Source organism: Mandrillus leucophaeus, unplaced genomic scaffold (assembly GCF_000951045.1).
Source record: "Mandrillus leucophaeus isolate KB7577 unplaced genomic scaffold, Mleu.le_1.0 Scaffold213, whole genome shotgun sequence".
Taxonomy (NCBI): Eukaryota; Metazoa; Chordata; class Mammalia; order Primates; family Cercopithecidae; genus Mandrillus; species Mandrillus leucophaeus.
Genome location: NW_012102177.1, coordinates 985,564 through 1,002,524, shown reverse-complemented (window position 1 = coordinate 1,002,524; position 16,961 = coordinate 985,564). Strand labels below are relative to the sequence as shown.

The window sequence follows — 16,961 nt, the reverse complement described above, 5'->3', positions numbered from 1 at the left end:
GAGAGGCCAAAGTGGGAGGATCACCTGAGGCCAAGAGTTTGCAACCAGCCTGAGCAACAGTGATATGCTGTCTTTAAAACTAAAAATAAAAAGTTAGACTAATAAAAAATTAGCCTCAGCCAGGCTCACATGTTCTGTAGCATTTTTTTTTAGCAATAAATAATTTTAAAATTAAGGTTTATACATTTTTTAGACATAATGCCATTGCACACTTAATAGACTACAGTATATTGTAAACATAACTTTATATGCACTGCGAAACTAAAAAAAGAAAAAGAAATGCATTTCATAAGGCTATAGCTGCCATAGACAGTGATCAGATTCTTCTGATCTATCGGAAAAAAGTAAACTGAAAACCTATCAGGAGAACCCGATCCCAATGGTTCTGTGGGTTCTTTCTATTTGCTAAGTGTCTCGGCTGGTTTGAGAAATAAAGGGAAAGAGCACAAGAGAGAGAAATTTAAAGCTGGATGTCGGGGGAGACATCACATGTCGGCAGGATCTGTGATGTTCCTCGAGCCGTAAAACCAAGTTTTTATTAGCGATTTTCAAAAGGGGAGGGAGTGCACGAATAGGGTGTTGATCACAGAGATCACATACTTCACAAATCAATAAAATATCACAAACCAAATAAATGGAGGCAGGGCGAGATCACAGGACCACTGGATGAGGCGAAATTAAAATTGCTAATGAAGTTTCGGGCATGCATTGTTGTTGATAACACCAGGAAACAGGGTTTGAGAGCAGATAACCTGTCTGACCAAAATTTATTAGGTGGGAATTTCCTCATCCTAATAACGCCCAGGAGCCTACAGGAGACGAGGGCTTATTTCATCCCTTTGGCTTGCACCATAAAAGATGCATGCTTCTAAAGGGGCCGTTTATAGGCCTACCCTCAGGGCTCATTTTCTTTCTCAGGGATGTTTCTTGCAGAGAAAAAGAATTCAGTGATATTTCTCCTATTTGCTTTTGAAAGAGGAGAAATATGGCTCTGTTCCGTCTGAAGTCTTATCTCTGGTGTTCCCTGAACATTGCTGTTATCCTGTCTAGATTTCATATTGTTCAAACACACATGCTCTACAAACGATTTGTGCAGTTGACACAATCATCACAGGGTCCTGAGGCGACATATATCCTCCTCAGCTTATGAAGAAGATGACGGGGTTAAGAGATTAAAGTAAAGACAGGCATAGGAAATCACAAGGGTATTGATTGGGGACAGCTTACGAAGATGACGGGATTAAGAGATTAAAGTAAAGACAGGCATAGGAAATCACAAGGGTATTGATTGGGGAAGTGATAAGTGTCCATGAAATCTTCACAATTTATGTTCAGAGATTATGGTAAAGACAGGCATAAGAAATTATATAAGTATTAATTTGGAGAACTAATAAATGTCCATGAAATCTTCACAATTTATGTTCTTCTGCCGCGGCTTCAGCCGGTCCCTCTGTTCAGGACCGACTTCCTGCAACAAAAACCTTCTGGAAAGGATTCATCATTCTAGGTGCCATTAAGAACATTGGTGATTCATGGGAGGAGGTCAAAAAATTATCATTAACAGGAGTTTGAAAGAAGCTCATTCCAGCCCTCATGGACAACTTTGAAGGGGTTCAAGACTTCAGTGGAGGGAGGAGCTACAGATTTGGCAGAAACAGAAAAAGAGCTAGAATTACAAATGGAGCCTGAAGATGTGACTGAATTGCTGCAATCTCATAAAACTGGAGTGCATGCGAAGTTGCTACTTATGGGTAAGCAAACAAAGTGACTTCTTGAGGTGGAAGCTACTCCTGGTGAAGATGCTGTGAGCATTGTTGAAATGACAACAAAAGATTTAGAATGTTACATAAACTTAGTTGGTAAAGCAGCAATAAGCAACTCAGTTGATAAAGGGTTTGGGAGGATTGATTCCAATTTTGAAAAAAGTTCTGTGGTGGGTAAAATGTTGTCAAACAGCATCGAATGCTAGAACAAAATCTTTCATGAAAAGAAGAGGCAATTAACACAGCAAACTTCACTGTTGTCTTATTTTAAGAAATTGCCTTAGTCACCCCAACCTTCAGCAACCACCACCACCCTTATCAGTCAGGAGCCATCAACATGGAGGCCCTCCAGTGGCAGAAAGATTACAACTCTGAAGGCTCAGATGTTCTTTAGCATTCTTTTAGCAATAAGTAATTTTTAATTAAGGTATGTACATTGGTTTTTTAAGACATAATGCCATTGCACACTTAATAGACTGCACATTATTGTAAACACAACTTTTATACGCATTGGGAAACAAAAAAATTCACTTTATCATGATGTTTGCTTATTGCCATCATCTGTAACTGAACCTGCAGTATCTCTGAGGTATACCTTTAATGATGATGTTTTCTGTCTTCTGGCTTGCATTACTCCTGATGAGAAAGTCTGCTGTCATCCTGTTGCTATTGTCTTTTCAGCAGTTTGTGATGCACCTTGGTAAAGTGTTTTTCAAGTTTTTTGTGCCTTGGGTTCATAGAGAGTTTTGGATCTTTGGGTTTATAGTTTCTGTTAAATTTCAAACAGTTATGGCATTTCTTCAAGTATATATTCTGTCTTACCCTGCTGTCATTTGGGGACTTCAGCTGAATGTATATTGGGCTCCTTTCAGCTTGTCTTAATGCCCACTTAGGCTCTATTCATTTTTTTGTAGTTGTGTATTTGTTTGATTTTTTTGTCATTTTTATTATTGTGTTCACTAATCTTTGTTCTCCAGTATCTGATTTACTGTTGTTTATTTCATTCAGTGTAATTTTCATCTTAGGCATTGTATTTTTTTATCTGTAAAAATTTCATTTAAAAAACATCTTCCATGCCTGTACTTAACATCTTCTATCTGCCTGAACATATGGAATATAGCTGTGACAGTTGTACTGATTCTATCATTTGTGTCTTATCTGGGTCTGTTATTATTAGTTGACTGGCTCACATTTTCTTGCCTCTCTTCATATGTGGTACTTTTTGATTCAATACCATGTATTATGAATTCTACCTTGTTGGGCACTGAACATTTTTGCATTCTTACATGTTTTGGGAGACAGTTGAATTACTTGGAAACAGATCCTTTGCATCTTGCTCTTAAGTTTCATTAGGTAGAACCAGAGCAGCATTTAGTTTAGCATAAATTTTTTCTACTTTTGAGACCACACCTTTGTGAGTACACTACCCAGTGTCCTGTGAATTTTGAGGTTTTCCAGTCTGACAGTCTGACAATCATAATGAAATTTGTATATGAAAGAGACAAAATCAGAGAGTCCTTGCCAGATCCTTACCTCAATTATCTCACTAAATCAGGAAGTATATTTGGCTATGTGTAATAAATCCAAGGGGTTACCAAATGAGGGATTTGCTTTTATAATCATTCTGAAGACTTGAGGTAGTCATCATGTACTCTATTTTAACTTACTGCTTTGCCATCCTAAGCATGTGGCCAAGGATTAAAATATCTAACAAATAGTTTTATGTAATTGGGAATTTGAAGCTTAGCTCTGTCTAGATTGGAGATACAGATTTGAGGGTTAGTTTATAGGTGATGTTTCTTCAACAGACTCAATAGAATGAAAAGAGCAGTAGTGCAAGAATGAAACTTCAAATGGCCCAAGCATTTACTAGCCAGGCAAGGAAAAAGAGATTCTGAAGCCCACTCAGGTGAGATGTGGGAAGTGGGGTGGAGAATGGAGAATTGTGAGAGTGCATTGCCATGGAAGCTGTAATGGACATTTATGTTTTTAGCCTACCAGTACTTAAACAGCCTTCTTTTTTGCTGTTGTTGTTGTTTGTTTTTTGCAGTGGTGGGGATGGCATCATCCATTGTGTTAGTCTTGGTGGAAGCAGCAGTGTTCTGTAGTATAACCTTTACTGTAGTAGAATATAACATCAAGAAGTAGGGAAGTTGGCTGGGCATGGTGGCTCACGCCTGTAATCCCAGCACTTTAGGAGGCCAAGGCAGGTGGATTGCTTGAGCCCAAAAGTTCAAGACCAGCCTGGGCAACATAGCAAAACCCTGTCTCTACAGAAAATACAAAAATGAGCTGTCTATGGTGGTGGGTAACTATCGTACGAGCACTTGGGAGGCTGAGGTGGGAGTATCACTTGAGCCCAGGAGGTCAAGGCTGCAGTGAGCCGTGATTGTGCCACTGCATTCCAGCCTGGGTGACAAAACAAGACCCTGTCTCAAAAAAGAAAATAAAAAAACAAGAAGTAGGGAAGTCAAGATTATATGAAGTAAGCCATGTCAGGGACTTTGGAATTTATTCAAAGTGTTACAAGAAACTACCAGTACTTTCTGACAGAGAGCATTAACATTCTCTTACTTTTTAAAAGGATAATCCTTATTGCTGTATGGAAAATGAGTTATATTAGAGTTTGGAGTAAAATCAAGTTGATCAGATATGAAACTATTTCAGTAATCCATGCAAGAGATGATTATGGCTTGGAGTAGTGATACATATTTTAAGGAAAAGCTAATGGGATTTGTTGGTGGATTGGAATATAAGGTGAGAGCATGGGAGGAATCCAAGCTATCCCAAAATTTTTGTTTTGAGCAATTGGAAAAATAGAGATGCTTCTTGATAGAGAAGACTAGAGAAGAATAGAATTTTTAAAAATATATTGTTTTTTAAATTTTTTTCTTCTGAAATAATTTTAAGTTCCAGAAGTTGCAAAACAGGTATAAAGAAATTTGTTTTGATTATTTGAGAGTAACTTGCTAACATGAGACTCCATCACCCCTGAACATTTTAGTTTGTAATTGCTATCAATAAGGACATTTTCCTACATATCCAGAATCCAACTGTCAAAATCAGGAGGTTAACCCTGATAGAATTGTATCATCTAATCCACAGAAACCATTCAAGTTTTGCCAGTAGTCCCAATAATGCTCATTTTAGGAAAATAATTCAATCAGGATTATAATTTGCATTTAGTTGTTGTGTCTTTTTGATGTATTTCAATCCAGAACAGCCGTAACGTTTCCTTGACTTTCATGATCTCGACAGTTTTGAGGTTTACAGAGCAGTTAATTCTTAGACTGTTCCTCAATTGGTATTTGTCTAATGCTTCCCTATGAATCAATTCAGGTTATCAGTTTTTGGCAGCAATATCACAGAGGTGATGTGGTATTCTCAGTGTATCTTACCAGGTGGCACTTTTTTTTAATTTTTAAAAATTGAGGAAGTCAGGCCAGTTAGGTACATGATTTTAATTTGCCTGTTACTGATGATCTTAACGTGGATCACTTGACTAAGCTTTTTCTTTTTTTTCTTTTTTTGTCTGCTGGGTTTCTACGCTAAAAAAGGTACTCTTTTTTTTCCTTTGAAAAATGTGTGGAAATGATTATTTTTTGGAGGTATGTTAAAACTAAGTAACTCATTCCTCATCACACTTTTCATCCACTAGTTTTAGCATTCGTTGATTTTTCTTGGTTGAATTATTACTTGATTATTTCTATTGATGATTGCTGAATGGTGGTCTTTCTAATTTTATTATATTCATTAGTTGACATTCTACCATAAGAAAAAGCTTTCTCTTCCTCCCATTGTTGATTTATTTGTTTATCTTTGTTTTTATGGACTCACGGTTTTCTCTTTTTTTTTTGTTTCAGGAGATGGGATCTTGCTATGTTGTCCTGGTGGGCTACAAACTCCAGGGCTGAAGTGATCCTCTTGCCTCAGTCTCCTGAGTAGCTGAGATTACAGCTATTGGGCCCAACTTCACTGTTTCATTTTTTTTTATTCAGTGGGCCCCGTAATCCAACATTTTTATTTTGATGTTCAAATTGTCCCATATTTGGTTAGTGGAATCCCTTTCAAGCTGTGCCTGTGGCCTTTTGACATGTCCCCATAGTCTTTATGTACTTTCTTTCTGGTTCAGTGAGATGTTTTAGGCTCATTTTGCAATTACCTCCTCTAAATCAGCTATATATCAGCCATATTCTGGTTCTTCTGCCATCCATTGGGGATTGGTACTTACAGACATCTGGGCAGCAAGGCAAAACTCCATCTCTACAGAAAATTAGCTGGGCATGGTAGCAAACACTGTAGGCTGAGGTGGAAGAATTGCTTAAGCCCGGGAGGTTGAGGCTGCAGTGAGCCGTGATAGTACCACTGCACATCAGCCTGGGTGACAGTGCAAGACCGTGTCTCAAAAAACAAAACAAAATCACCTGAAAAATTTGGTTGAGAATTTAAATTTTTATTGAAAGAGAATATACTAGATAAAACTTCCGCAACCAGTTTGTGACTTTCTCTATGTGCATATGTATGGTCAGAGAATTTCCTATTCTAGCTCACTGTTTCCTCAAAAGGTAAATTGGAGTGATACGGTATTATGGAAAGTTTACTTGAGTAAGAAATAAGAAACAGGTATTCAAGTCTTAGCTTTGTCCAACTTTATAAGTTATATTATCTTTTTGGCCCTCAGATTTTAAAATAAGATATTTAGACTAGATGTTTTCTTCTCAGCTGTTTAAAATTTAGTCTTACATTTGTCTTGATTAAAAGCCCTAAAAACTGAGGTAATGTAGTGCTTGCGCTTGAAATGGGACTGATCGGCATGAGGAATGGAGCACTTTCTCGAGGCCAGGCTGGGTGGCTCACACCTGTAATCCCAACACTTTGAGAGGCTGAGGCAGGAGGATTGCTTGAGCCCAGGAGTTTGAAACCAGCCTGGGCAAACACAGTGAGATGGATTTTAGATGCTGAACCAACCTTGATTTTGTTGGATATATCCCAAATGTGCATGTTATATAATTTGTTTTTTAATGTTCTCGGTTAGGTTTGCTAGTATTTTATTGAGATTTTTGCATCTATTTGTGAGATATTGATGTTTAGTTTTCTCATCTTGTGATAGCTTTGTCTGGTTTTGGTATTGGAGTAATACTGGCTTCACAATGAATTGGAAAGTGTTCCTTTTTTTTTTTTTGGAACCGTTTTTGTAAATTCTGTAAATGTTTGAAGCGATCTGGTCCAGGGCTTTTATTTGTGAGAAATTTTTCATTTCTCGTTTAGTCTTTTTATAGGTCTGTTCAAATTCTTAATTTCTTCTTGATGAGTCAGTTTTGGTAGTTTCTTTTTAGGAATTTGTCTGTGTCATCTAAGTCATCTAATTTGTTGATGTACAATTGTTAATAGTATTCCCTTATCCTTTTTATTTCTGAAAGGTTGGTGTAATGCTCCCTTTTTAATTCTTAAATTTGATTATTTGTGTTTTGCTGCTGCTGCTTTTGATTAGTCTAGCTAAAAGTTTATTAGTTTTGTTGATCTTTCCAAAGGGCCAATTTTTGTTTTATTGATTTTTTAAAATTTCAATGGTGTTTTTATTTTCTACTCCCTATTCCTTTAGCTTGTTTCAGATTTAAATTGTTCATCATCTAGTATTTTAAGGTCAAAGGTTAGGTTATTGATTTGACATCTTTCTGGTTTGTCAATATAAATATTTACAGTTATAAATTTTATCTTTCGATGCATCCAGTAAGTTTTGGTTTGTTGTGTTTTCATTTTCATTTATCTCAAAGTATTTTCTAATTTTCCTTATGCCTTCTGTTGACCCACTGATTATTTTTGAGTATGTTTTTTAATTTTCACATATTTGTGAATTTTCCAGATTTCCTTATGTTACCAATTTCTGATTTCATTGCATTGTTGTCAGGAAACACACTTTGTGATTTCAGTCCATATAGTTACTGAGATTTGTTTTATTACCTATTATTTGGTCTGTCTTGGAAATGTTCTATATGTATTTGAGAAGAATGTATATTCTGCTGTTTTGAGGTTGATTTTTCTGTAGGTGTCTGTTAAGCCTAGTAGTTTTATAGTGTTGTACAAGTCTTGTATTTCCTCTTTGATTTTCTGTCTACTTATTTTATCCGTTATTGAATAGCAGGGCATTGAAATCTCCAACTTTTATTTTTGAATTGTGTGTTTCTTCCTTGAATTTTATACTTTTTTGTTTTGTGTATTTTGCGACTCTGTTGTTAGGTGCATATAAGTTTATAATTGCTATATCTTTTTGATGTATTGGCTATCTTTTATTATAAAATGCCCTTTGTCACAACAATTTTTGTGTCATAATCTGTTTTGCCTGATAGTGGTATAGCCACTGCAGGTCTGTTTTGACTACTGTTTACATAGTATATCTTTTTCTATCCTTTTACTGTCAACCTATTTTGTCTTTGGATTTAAAGTGTGGACCAGGCATTGTGGTTCATAGTCCCAGCACTTAGGGAGGCCAAACTGGGAGGATCAGTTTAGCCCACGAGCTCGAGACCAGCCTAGGTAATCTGTACAAATCTTTTTTAAAAAATCAGTTGGGTGTGATAGTGTGCACCTGTGGTCCTATGTAATCGGGGGTGCTGAGGTGGGAGGATTGCTGGAACCTGGCAGATCAAGGCTGCAGTGAGCTGTGATCATGCCAGTGCACCTCAGCCTGGGAAGGAGAGCAAGACCCTGCCAAAAGAAGAAAGAGAGAGAGAGAGAGAGAGAGAGAGAGAGAGACAAAGAAAAGCGTTTCTGTTGTTGGCAACATATTCGGGTCAAAATGTTTGGGACCAGAAGTTTTTTGGATTTTTTCATATTTTGTCATATTTGCATATACATAGTGAGGTATCTTGGGAATGGGACCCAAGTCTAAACATGAAATTCTTGTGTTTCGTATATATCTTACTCATATAGCTAAAGGTAATTTTATGTAATTTTTAAATTGTTTTTGAGACAGGGTCTCGCTGTGTCACACAGGCTGGAGTGCAGTGGTACAGTCATAGTTCACTGCAGCCTTGACCTCCCTGGCTCAAGCAGTCCTCCCACTTTAGCCTTCCAATTACCTGGAACTATAGGCGTGCACCACCACACCTGGCTTTTTTTTCTAATTCTTTTTTTTTTTTTTTTTTTTTGGTAGAAATGGGAGTCTCCCTGTGTTGCCCAAGCTGGTCTCAAACTCCTGGGCTCACATGATCCTCCCACCTTGGCTCCCCCAAATTGCTAGTGTTATAAGTGTGAGCCACTGCACTAGCCAACAATATCTTAAGTAATTTTGTGTCTGAAACAAAGTTTCTATTTTATTACCCTTGTAGGCCTCTTGCATGGGGGAATTTGGGCATGCATGGAAAAGATAATATTGCAGTGGAAGGGGCTGGGAGGGTCTTTTTTCTCCTGGGGGATGCTGAATAAACTGTGAGTTGTGCATCTGCCTTTTGACTGTGACATACCACATGAGGTCAGGTTTGTGGAATTTTCCATTCATAGTTTGATGTTGGTACTCATCGTATATTTTTCATCTTATTTTCTAGTTGACCTGGGGATTACAGTTAACATCTTGTAATAACATAGTTTGAGTTAATATCAACTTAATTGCAATGGTATACAAACAGTTTTTTTTTTTTTTAAGAATTTTTTTTTTTTTTTAGGCAGTCTGACTGTATTGCCCAGACTGGAGTGCCACAGCTCACTGCAACCTCAACCTCCCAGGCCCAAGTGATCCTCCCACCTCAGCCTCCCAAGTAGCTAGGACTGCAGGCATGCACTACTGCACCTGGCTAATTTTTTTATTTTTTGTAAAGGTGGGTTTTCGCCGTGTTGGACAGGCTGGTCTCGGACTCCTGGGCTCAAGCAGTCCGCCTGCCTAGGCCTCCCAAAGTGCTGGGGGTGTGAGCCACTGCACCTGGCCATAAACACCTTTCTTTTATGTAACTCTATCCTTTCCCTTTCCTGTGTACTGTTAATATTATATGAATTATATTATTATGTATTGTATACCCAGCAACACAGTTATAATGATTGCTTTATGTAGGTTTTTTCTTTTTAAACCAATATATTAGTTTCCTATTGCTGCTTATATAGAAAAAGAGTTAATGTAGCGGGCCTGATTGCTTTTTTTTAGAAGGCCTGCTTAGGAGTCAGTCTTTGGCTGACACCTGAGAACTTGGATTTCAGGAGGGTTCCTGCCTCTAACTGATAATGGTTTGTACAGACACTATGGTTTATGCTGAATACCTGCTTTTCTTCTGGGAGTCTGGAATTTTGCTATGTGTTAGGCAAGGGGGTGCCTACATGATCAACCTTCAATATAAAACACCTCCCCCCAGCAAAATGTGTAAAGTATTCATATTGTATATTTCTCATTAGTATTATTTATACTGTTCTTTTTTCTTTTCGTGGCTCATTTTCTGTTTCTTTTTATTAATATGTTAATCTGTTTTATCTTCTAAGGCAATGCTGATGGGAGAACCATTTTCCTGATTTTCAAATTGTTGAGCTGTTTGCCATGATGGGTGAGTTCAAACTAAAAGCATATTTCAGCTATAATTAAAAGATAGAATGGACGTGAAAAAACTGTCTCTATTATGTGCTATTATAAACCTTTTTATAAATAATTTTATGATATAGCAGATTTATGAAATGTTTTATATTTACTTAATAGACTTAAAGTACTTTTTGTGTTGCTATAGTTTTAGAGTGATCATTTTATGCATAACACAGTAGGGACATTCAAAATAAACTGTTAAGATGTGTTGTGATTTGCTTAAAGTCTGATGGCAAGAGAGGAATCATAAGATTTTATTTTATGATTCATAGAGCAGCAAATCATTGGTGCTCAGGGATGATATGTTATACAACTCTTGGTCGTATATTGTGGTATAATGTTAGTTTAAAGAGACTAAAGTATGGGAATGGATTGTGTATGTTCAGTTTACGTATCATTTTGTTTTCCTCTTTACCTCCTTTTTGTTTTTTCCTTTTCTCCTTTGTGTTAAGGGTTCCAGCATGAGGCAGGGATTAGACAGGAAGGCACTAGAAGGAAATGGAGTCATGAATGGCCTACCCTACCCTAAATCAAGAAAAATGGGACTGAGTAGTTGGATGCTGAATTTTGAAACTTAGACTGATCCTGGGATTTAATTCTGACATTTACTTGCCAGAGTTTGCCTTTATCACACATTTTCTACTTCTTGCTTAACAAAACAAATACACACACACACACACACACACACACACACACACCTCATGAAGAACTTATATTTGCCCATGTGATGAAAGTGGGGGCTAGGACACTTTCACTGTGTGTCATTGTAGCAAGTTTGTAAGCTTAGACTTCACCTTCCTACTTTAAAATTTTTCCTTCCACTTCCTCTTCTGTAGTCATGAGTATCAGTGCCCTCTTGGAGCCCAAATTCTCTACTCTAGTTAGCCTTACTTTCAGCTCCAAATTGGATGTACTTTTACTGAACTCCTTTCTCAACTTTTCATTTTGGCTGCTGTCACTTGTACTCTGTGTATCGATCAAATTTATTTTTGTCAGCCTCAAATAATACTGCTCTATAGAAGAGCAACAATCATTGCTTAAAAACATGTATAAAGGTAGTCACAGAACACCATGACAGATGTTTGAATTTTTGATTGAGGATGTTCTTCTGTTACTTATTTTTCAAATATCATGAATAAGCATATAAGGTATTTAATTCAACATTTCTGATAAAAGATTTTTGAAAAAATTATTTTCCAAATATTTTTTGGTTTTATGCTCAATTGAATGTCCTTCCAACATGTGTCAGAAACCCATTGTACTTACCCATAAGTACATAAGTGAAACCGCGTCTCTACTAAAAATACAAAAAATTAGCTGGGCATGGTGGCGGGCGCCTGGAGTCCCAGCTACTCGGGAGGCTGAGGCAGGAGAATGGCATGAACCTGGGAGGCGGAGCTTGCAGTGAGCCGAGATCACGCCACTGCACTCCAGCCTGGGCAACAGAGTGAGACTCTGTCTCAAAAAAAAAAAAAGAAAAAGAAAAAAGAAATAAGTATATATAAATGTGATAATCAATTTTAGCCAAAGGCCCTCCCCCAAGGCTTTTGACATTGTAATATTAAGCATATAAAATTGTTTAAATTCAAATGTTTAGTTTTCTTCTAATAAAAATTAGAACAACATAGATAAAGAATTAGAGTTACCACTTTGGGAGGCCAAGGTGGGAGGATCACTTGAGCCCAGGAGTTCAAGACCAGCCTGGGCAATATAGTGAGACTCCATCTCTACAAAAAAAAATTAAAAAAGAATTAGAGTTCTTCTGTCCCTAGTGTAGAATTAAGGATTTACTTTTTTTTGGGGGGGGACGGATTCTCACTCTATTGCCCAGGGTGGAGTGCAGTGGCATGATCTCAGCTCACTGCAACCTCCACCTTCTGGGTTCAAGTGATTATCCTGCCTTAGCCTCCTGAGTAACTGGGACTACAGGTGCCTGCCACCATGCCCGGCTAATTTTTATATTTTTAGTAGAGACTGAAAGTAGGGTTTCACCATATCGGCCAGGCTGGTCTTGAACTCCTAACCTTGTGATCTGCCCCCCTCGGCCTCCCAAAGTGTTGGGATTACAGGCGTGAGCCATTGTACCTGGCCAAAGATTTAACCTTCTTAAAGAAGGTCACATCAAATGCTTTTATTCCAGTTGAGATCGTTCTGAGCTTATTGATGGGTGCATCTATTGTGATTATATTGTACCTCTCTGTGACTTGGTTACCTATTTGGCTAAACTAACATTATGATAAAACTTTATTTTATAAAAAATACTTGGTGAAGAATTATAAAATTTTCTCTTAACCTGGAAATATTAATAAATTAAACCAATAATAAAACCTTATAACTATTACTTTTAAATTTTAATATGCAAATAATTTCACTACGAAATAGAATATATGAAATGTTACTAAAAATTAGTAAATTACAGAAGTCAGCTATTTGTGTGTTTGAGAGACTATTAGGGCTATTGAATTGTCAGAATATTTTTAGTGATTCCCTTTGTAGGATATGGCATGTTTTTTTACTACTCCAAGAACATAAGTTACTGCTCACCAAAATGGTTACATTTTAAAATATAAACTGTAAAGTCTCTTGATTCCTTTATTTACCATTTGTGATTATCATTAGTAGAATTGATTTACTAGTGAAAATAAATTAAGTTGTCCCTGACGTCTTCCAGAGAGCTTATAATTGGCATTACTGGCAGGCACATGCTTTTAGTCTCAGAAAGAAACAATTGGTATATTTAGAAGAGTCTGAAAGTTCATGTTCATGTTCATGATCCTTTCTCTCAGTTTTATGGACTTGGTACTTTTTCTAAAGAAAGGAATTTTCTTACATTGTTACTGACCATGATGTTTAAATAGTCTGTTTTTAGTCTTGTCAAACCTTATGGTGAAGAAGTTTGAAAGAGCATTTCCAAATACAGTAGGCCAGTATTCACAGGTGAAGCTTTTCTTTATTGCTGACTCTTAAGTATTGATGAAAGAAAAAAAAAAAACGCCTTCCAAAATTAAGTCTGTACTTTGAACATAAGTGCTAAGTAATGATATTTATACAAAGTTGTTTATTTTTTTCCTCTACTTTTTAAAAGATTTTAGATATCTTGATGTTTTGTTTAGGAGACATAGAAAAGAATTCGTTTTAACAGGGCAGTTTTGACCTTATTCTAGGATATTAAATCAGCGGAAGAATCAGAATGACTTCATCTTGTCTATTAGTGTCACATGTGTGGACTAATGGTAGAGCTTGAGTCTATTGCAATTTTATTTTACCAAAAGGATAGGCATTAAAAATGTTTCAGATGGATTTTTGTATGAAATTAATACATTCTCTACTTTAAATTTTATTATAAATTTTGTGTGATGTCTATACATGTTGATATATATGTCACAATTACAATTCTATGTATGTGTTTTATTTCAAAATTACCTAGATGATCAGCAAGCTTTGAACTCAATCATGCAAGATTTGGCTGTCCTTCATAAGGCCAGTCGACCAGCATTATCCTTGCAGGAAACCAGGAAAGCAAAATCTTCATCACCAAAAAAACAGGTGTTTATTTTAATAAGTATATTTTGTTTTTATATGAATTACTTTCCTTTAATACACTAATCTTATGGAGGACTTGTTTAATGTGTTTAGCTTTTACACTTTCGAATCAAGTATTTTGTTAGTGTTTGTTATACATTTTCCCATAAGAGTGTGTGTTCATCTGTTAACAATAGCAAAGACATGCAATCAATCTCAATGCCCATCAGTGGTAAACTGGATAGAGGAAATGTGGTACATATACACCATGGAATTCTATGTGGCCATAAAAAAGAACGAGATCATGTCCTTTCGGGAACATGGATGGAACTGGAGGCAGTTATCCTTAGCAAACTAATGCAGGAACAGAAAACCAAATACCACATATTCTCACTTATAAGTGAAAGGTAAATAATGAGAACACATGGAGACATAGAGGGGAGCAGTAGACACTGGGGCCTACCGGAGGGTGGAGGGCGGGAGGAGGGGGAGGATCAGGAACAATAACTAATGGGTACTAGGCTTAATACCTGGGTGACTAATCTGTACAAACAACCCCCCATGACATGAGTTTACCTGTATAAGAAATGTGCTCATGTACCCCTGAACTTAAAAGTTAAAAAAAATTTTTTTAAAGTATGCATTCATAAAGAATGGTAGCATTCTGCAGCCAAGGTTGACCCCTTCCCAGAAAAAATAAGGTAGCATTTCATTTAATGTGGTAACTGTTTTCCAAAGCTGACATTTCATCCATTTTTCAAACACTTAAGCAAATTGTTTTTTGTTTTGTTTTGTTCTTCAAATAGTCTACTCTGGATTTTTAGAAATGAGGATGATTTTGATTTTGATAAATCAGATTAGTTTGGGATACTCAGCATGACATACAAAAATATAATATTCTGTATTTCCCATAACAGGATCAGCAAGTGTCTCATACTCCTGGTACCTTCACTAGTAGATCTTGGTGTTCTTTCCTATTGAGCCCAGATTCGGCAACATAATTCTCAACTTTTTAGCAGACACTATCAATTGTTTGGAGCTGGTACAGAAATTCAAACTTCCTTCCTCCTCTGGTCTATTTTAAATGAATGGCTAAAAAAAATATGATTTAGAAATTGTAGGAGTTTTATCTAATCTCTGAATGATTTATCTGATCTCTGAAAGACTCAATTGTCATTTCATTACAGAATGATGTCCGAGTCAAATTTGAACATAGGGGAGAAAAAAGGTAAGGAAAGAAACATTACATGTTAATTAATTGATTTAATCAAATGTATATTCTAATTAAGCTGTTGAAAGGTTCTTTTCAGATTTGAATGAAGTTTCATGGTTTACAAATTGAAAATAGAGTAGTCCTTGGGAATGTGTAATGTGTTTAGACTTAAGATAGATAACATATGTCAAAATTCAGGCCAAACATCAGAAATGATTAATGTGTTTGCAATTTTCAGAGATAAATAAGATCACTGCTTAATACAGACTTTAAATATTGTCATTTCCTTTTACTTTTACTTGAGGGAAATTAAGTATATTTTTCCTTGTAATTGTTTCATCCCGCAGATACTATATAGCATTTATGTACGTGAGCTTAACACTCACAATTCTGATTATTCTCAAGAGACCTCAATGCTATGACATGTATGTCATTAGCGATGTTGAGGAAAGTGAATTGGACTAGTAGCTGTAAATTATTTAGCAGAGCTGTAAACCTAGCCTTCTACTTGGTATCCGTATCTCAGTGCACAAATTATAGGATGGTAGTTGACAACAAAATTGCTGACAAGACCTAATAGGAGTTAAGGCCGATGGAATTTTTTTTTTTTTTTTTTTGAGATGGGGTCTTACTCTGTTGCCCAGGCTGGAGTGCAATGGCGTGATTTTGGCTCACTGCAACCTGTTCAAGCGATTCTCCTGCCTCAGCCTCCCGAGTAACTGGGATTACTGGCGACTGCCACCATGCCCGACTAATTTTTGTATTTTTTAGTTGAGATGGGGTTTCACCATATTGGCCAGGCTGGTCTTGAACTCCCAACCTCAGATGATCCACCTGCCTGAGCCTCCCAAAGTGCTGGGATTACAGGCATGAGCCACTGTGCCTGGCCTGACGATGGAATTTCATATCTGCTAGTAGTGTCTCATGAAATAATGTAGTGAAAAGCCTAACACTGTTAAGGATTTTAAAGTGGCTCACAAATCATATAAGCGTATTTTACATAGAAATGTTTAAAACTGGAATATATCAGATAAACCATGGAACTCTCCAATCTATTTTCCTATTTATGGATATTTTCCCAATTTTTTCATTCATTCAGCATTATTTGTTGAGTACTTAGTATATATATGCTAGGCCCTAGAGGAATAAAGGGAGCAAAGCAGACATAGCCTCTTTCCTTACGGGTCTTATAGTGTGGTATTGGTGGTCTTCAAGCTTTAGGTGCATGCTCTCAAGGGGCAGCACAGGCCAATCCTTTGGGAAATAGAAAACACTAGAATTTTAATCTTTTTAAAATATTTATTTTGGAAGTATGCCTACATGATACATGTACCCCAAAATAATGAGTTGATAAGGATACAGAAATCAAAATTTGAATCCCTGGAGAACAACTTTATTCTTTTTAACAGTTTCATTTCATTCTGTCATAAAGATGTCACATAGTTAAGTTTAATCACTTTCCTCAGTAAACATTTTGCATTGCTGTTTAACATTCATATGGTAGTTTCAGTGCAAATTAAAAACTGCAGAAAATTTTGAGAATTTCTTTTTTAAAATTTGTATTAGGATAAAACAGACTTCAGAGTTTTTGAATTTTGGGTTGAAAATTTGTGCCTGTGATAAAAAATGTGCTGTTGTAGTGTTTAAGTAAAGTGAATATTTACATAATTTTAAGTTAATTTTGTATCTCTCTAAAAGGAGATAACTGTTGCAAGTTTATTATTTAACTTTGCCTAAGAAAATAAAATCTTAAAATTGTGTTTATATAGAATCCTTCAGTTCCCCAGACCAGTTAAACTGGAAGATCTGAGATCTAAAGCTAAAATTGCCTTTGGACAGTCTATGGATCTACATTATACCAATAATGAGGTAAACACATACAGTTTAACTTTAGTAGATCTTATCT

At 36.3% G+C, this 16,961-nt stretch overlaps 1 protein-coding gene across 2 annotated transcripts in view; it reads left to right on the top strand.

The window, feature by feature from the left end:
- Nucleotides 1–16,961, top strand: part of MAP3K2 (mitogen-activated protein kinase kinase kinase 2) — an 89,767-nt gene that overhangs the window by 35,353 nt on the left and 37,453 nt on the right. Inside the window, exons 2-5 of one of the 2 annotated variants that reach the window (XM_011980484.1) lie at nucleotides 10,227–10,288; nucleotides 13,748–13,866; nucleotides 15,030–15,070; nucleotides 16,825–16,924. In XM_011980484.1, coding sequence (XP_011835874.1) covers nucleotides 10,282–10,288; nucleotides 13,748–13,866; nucleotides 15,030–15,070; nucleotides 16,825–16,924 — 267 coding nt within the window. In that variant the 5' untranslated portion in view covers nucleotides 10,227–10,281. Of the gene's footprint in view, nucleotides 1–10,191; nucleotides 10,289–13,747; nucleotides 13,867–15,029; nucleotides 15,071–16,824; nucleotides 16,925–16,961 lie in introns of those variants that run through there. The other variant, XM_011980485.1, reaches the window with a different exon arrangement.